Source organism: Neofelis nebulosa, chromosome 12 (assembly GCF_028018385.1).
Source record: "Neofelis nebulosa isolate mNeoNeb1 chromosome 12, mNeoNeb1.pri, whole genome shotgun sequence".
In the NCBI taxonomy this organism is placed as follows: domain Eukaryota; kingdom Metazoa; phylum Chordata; class Mammalia; order Carnivora; family Felidae; genus Neofelis; species Neofelis nebulosa.
Window position 1 is genome coordinate 46,697,681 of NC_080793.1, and position 4,719 is coordinate 46,702,399.

At 36.7% G+C, this 4,719-nt stretch overlaps 1 protein-coding gene across 2 annotated transcripts; it reads left to right on the forward strand.

Moving 5' to 3' along the window:
* The first annotated feature begins 440 nt into the window (after positions 1–440).
* Positions 441–3,305, forward strand: IZUMO3 (IZUMO family member 3). Of its 2 annotated transcripts, XM_058693297.1 has the most exons (7): positions 441–884; positions 1,021–1,095; positions 1,245–1,334; positions 1,550–1,567; positions 2,034–2,114; positions 2,472–2,562; positions 2,886–3,305. In XM_058693297.1, exons 1-7 carry the CDS (start codon positions 653–655, stop codon positions 2,989–2,991), a joined length of 693 nt encoding a protein of 230 aa, XP_058549280.1. In that variant the 5' UTR covers positions 441–652; the 3' UTR covers positions 2,992–3,305. The 2 variants fall into 2 exon arrangements, with proteins under 2 accessions (XP_058549280.1, XP_058549281.1); XM_058693298.1 differs by lacking the exon at positions 1,245–1,334.
* Positions 3,306–4,719: the final 1,414 nt, after the last annotated feature.

A 4,719-nucleotide genomic window follows, 5' to 3' on the forward strand; every position in this document is an offset into this window, starting at 1 on the left:
TGCTCCAGATTCTTTATTAAAAGAATGATATAAAAAATTATATGTCACGCCTGAAAATCATCCTACCAATTTTTGAGAAATTACCAATTATATAAAAATTACTATCAATGACATCAATTACATCTGGACATCTATTGCTAATTTTCAACAACACTTCTACCATTAGGGACTGAGACCCCAAGCAATTCAATATTCCAGGGCTTTATTACCTCCTCTATAGAAGTAGAATTTTGGTTAAGCAGCTCTAAGGTCCTATGAGATCTCTTTCTTGAGACACCACTCCCATGATCAGGAGGGATGTGGGAATTTACTGAGGACACAAGAATAGGAGAAACCTGAAGAAAAACCTTTTCTGAGATATATCTCTGCACGGAACTCTGCTTGTGTGAGCTCAAGATTTCTCTCTCTGTGTTCTGTGCTCAGAACTCAGGTATCTGCTTCCCAACTGGCAGTTCTCCCTCTCTGGCATGAAGGATAAATGTCAGAAAACAACTGAAGATCCTTAAGCAAATGAGATTGCCTAGAAGTGGGATGGAAATGGAGGGGAAGGTGGAATCAGACTATCCAGGACAAGGCTCTTATTCCTGGATTTTTGAAGAAAAGGGAACTAGGTGAACTAGTTGCCAGGACAACCATCTGTTGGGGGAAGGAAATGGGAGACCTGTGGTTGCTCCTACTCTTGCCCCTGTCCTTGGCAGCCTTCCATGGGGTCAAAGCCTGCTTGGAATGTGACCCCAAATTCAAAGAGGATATTAGGTCCTTGATAACAAATCTGGTACCCTCAGAAGTCCCTGGTCGAACTCATCTGCTTGAATGGCAGATTAAGGAGATGATCCATTTAAGCTTCAAGGTCTCCCACGGGGACAAGATGCTTCGGGTGTTGGGTGAGGGAAGCTTGAGTCACTCAGAGTTTTGTGGGTTAAAAGGAAAAGGGAGGCACGGAAGAGTGCACGTGGGTCCACATAAGTTTTTCCATGGATGTAATTATTCCTCTGTATGTATCTTTAACCCCCTCTCTAGCTGTTCATAAGGCTGTCAAGTTGAGAATATGGCTGAAGAATGAACTTTATAAACTGGGCAATGAAACATGGAAAGGTGAGGGATTGTTTCAATGTTAAAAGATTGTGCTGCCCAAGCAAGTATAGGCAAAGTTCATTGGGAAAAACAAGGCAAAAACAATTGGGATTAAATTCTGAAGGGAAGAACCACCCCTAGTTTCTGATGTCCCTTCCACCTCCTCTTAGGTGCCTTTATCCTTCAAGGCAAGCTTCTCGATGTCCGCCAAAACCTGGAATCGAAACTGAAAGAGATATTAAAGAACTTCTCTGAAGTTGGTAATAAAAGATGTCTATCTAACAACAGTGAACTTATGTGAAAGTAATAGGAAATGAGGGTGAGAGGAGGAAGGTAGTTTCATATTAGAGTTATTTAGAATGGATGGAGGGGTGGCTGGAACCTCATTTTGTAACCAAATAAAGACTATTGGGTATAAATATGGCAAACTCTACGTTGATCATAGGCTCACTAGAACTTTCTAATTCTCTTTTAGCTTGTTCTGAAGATTGTGGTGAGTACAGTACATGGGACACCTTAAGGATTCAACCCCTATTTCCCCATCTCATTTGTTCTATATGGCCATATCTTTCCCACCTGTCACACTCAGAACTCACTTCCTAGAGATTTGATTATGGGGGTGGGAATGTCAACAGTATCTGACAACAAAATGTGTCTCAAATCTCAAACACACAGATTTTGGAGGTGCTCAGAGGCCTTCAAAAGTATGGTTTATAACCCATAGGGCCAATATAAGCTGAGGCATCATTTTTCCCACTTCTTCCCCAGAGATCTGACTTAAGTTTAGGAAGCTTTTGACTCATCAAGAAACTTGATTACTAGGGAAAGAAAGAATTCACAGCAATGTAAACTTAAGAGTCCTGGAAATGCCTGAGATTTAATCCATCAGACTTGATGTATGAAATAAGAAAACTCCATGCCATGGCCCCCCCTTCTGTTAAATTTCTTCTCTTTATCAGTTGTGACTGAAGGTCCTATCTTGGATTGTTGGACCTGTCTTCGCATCACCACCCAATGCTTCAGAGGAGAGTATTGTGGAGGTAACAAAGATAGTGGTGTGGCATTTTAAGGGACCAGGTATCACAGCTGTTTATTGATTTATTTTACAAATATTTGGTGAGCACCTTCTAGGCACATCATGCTAATGTTACAAATCAGAGCTAAAATATTGGGCAAAATTTGTACAAGTATGAATAAATTACTGGGCACCAGATCAATTGAAGGGCTGAGAAATGAAAAGGTTGGATTAAATGAAGATAGAGAGAAAACAGCAATAGAAGTAGTGGACAAAGCAAATTATTTGAGGTTAGTAAGAGTCATCTATTATGGATCAAGTTCTCAAGTTAGTATTTTTCTTCTCCCCAACCCACTTTCTTTTTTTCCCTTTCTCCCTCCAGAAGAGGATTCAAGGACAGCTGAGAATCGAGAGATTGGACTATTTCTGATATTGCTAACAGAAGTTGTGATATTGGGAAGTGCTTGGTTACTGTGAGTTTTTCTCCCTCGAAGTCAAGCATTCCTTTGGCAAAGAGACTGCCCAATCCTCCCCCTCCTTACAAAGGCAATAAGGAGAAAAAAGTCATTTCAAATTTGGGATAGAATACCAACAGGGATAAAATGGATAGAAGTCTATGGGATAAAAACTGGAACATAGGAAATGGAGGAGGTACAATAAAGTATGAGGCAAACTTCTAGAGCACTATACGGAAACACACACACACACACACACACACACACACACACACACACATAATTATCTTAAAGAGTTGGCCTGCTAATATTGAAATCAGGATTATGTTTCTCTACTCTAGATTCCATATCTGTGTGTCTCATTGGAGGAAAATGAAGGCAATACGAAGGTCATTGAAGAAATATTTGGAGAAGAAACTTGAAGAATTAATAGGGATGACAGATTAGAAAGAGAAGGATGATTCTGGAATCAGAAAATACATAAACACAATTCTGTTAAGGAGGTCTTTCACAATTCTGTTAAGTGTTGACTCAGAAAAATCAGAATTAAGCTCTTTTGTGGTCATAAAGTCATATTTTTTAAAACTGAAATCGAACTTAAAGTTTCTCTAGTCAAGATCCTTATGGTATCCTGAGGCAATGGAAGCAATGAGAGGGCAAATGATATACCCAGAGTTGTACAGAATGTAATGCTGATATGTTGCAATGTACATAAAGATGATACACTGCATTGATAATAAATAATGATTGGTAACTCTCAATGACTGCCATTAGAATATTTCAATTTCTAAGGATGCTTCTTATTTCTATCTTTTCATTTTGTTACTATTTCCATATTTATCCTTCAGTTCAATGTGAACAATTTCTTTGATAATACATAACATTACCTCTTAATCATGGCATCGCACACACCCAAAATATTAGTTCTAAGTAGTTGAGGATTACCTTGTTTTCCTCTAAATCTATGTTCCATGACTTAATTACATATTATGTTCCTTTGAGTTGTTTCTACTGAATACTTCTTATATAGATGGCATCCTAGTAAGTGCTTTATGTTTGTTATCTAACTGAATTCTCACAATAATCTTAAGACTTGGATGAAGTGGATACTTTTAATACAAGTACAAACACCAATACTGACATAGGAAGAAAAAAATAACCACAAATTGATAATGTTAAAGAAATTTAAATGGTGTAAGCACAACTATTGGGGGAAAAAAGTCATGGTTAAGGAAAAGCCTAGAATGAAATACAACATAGTGACTTTGGTGTTAACCTGGAATGAGAAACTATGATACTTTCCCAAATTAAGTGTCAGGTCCTTGGTTATATCCTTTTCTAAAGTAGGAAATACAGGAGGACAAGTAAATTTGATGGAAAAGGCCCAAGTGCAGTTTTGAAAATACTAAGTATTAATTCTGTTACACTATCAAAAATAGGTATCTGTTCTGTGTTTGGATTTACATATATTAATATAGCAAGAAGATCAAAGCTAATGAAATGTATTTCAAAGCACTGGAACAAAGTCAGTAGTGAACCAGAAAATATGACTGAGATCATTCAGGTAGAAATTAGAAAAGTAGTGATGAAGACCAATGATAGAATACTATAAATCCCCACATGATGGTAAAATTAAAATATAACTGTATCATCTTATTGCTTTGAAAGTCTTTATTTGAGATTCTGACCTTGGGCTGAATTCCCATCTGCTCTGGACTATGTATTTCAAATGTATGATCCTTCTATCTGCAGAATTTACTATACTTGCTTATTATTTATAATATAAATCCAGATCCTGCTCTTCATCATTTCTAAAATCACAAGTATGAGGAGGGACTGGTTATTTTGTGTTTTATTTATCTATAACACAATAAAATGAAGATAATCTAACTAAACTATGTGTTCAGCTACTAACAAAGGTCATATGGTACTTGTTTTCAAATGTAAACATGATACAAAATTAATTACTTACAATCCTAATTAAGCTTGAGCTAACAGTTAACATTTAAAAAAGCTATGTAAAACTATTTTCCAACAAGTGAATGCTCAAATAAAAACTCATTTATAGTGGTAGTGAAACAATACAAATCATTTTATTACTGGAACAATTTATTTTAAGAGCTAACACCTACTCCAATGTCCTGCATAAAGTTTATCTTTAATATTTCTGTAGGA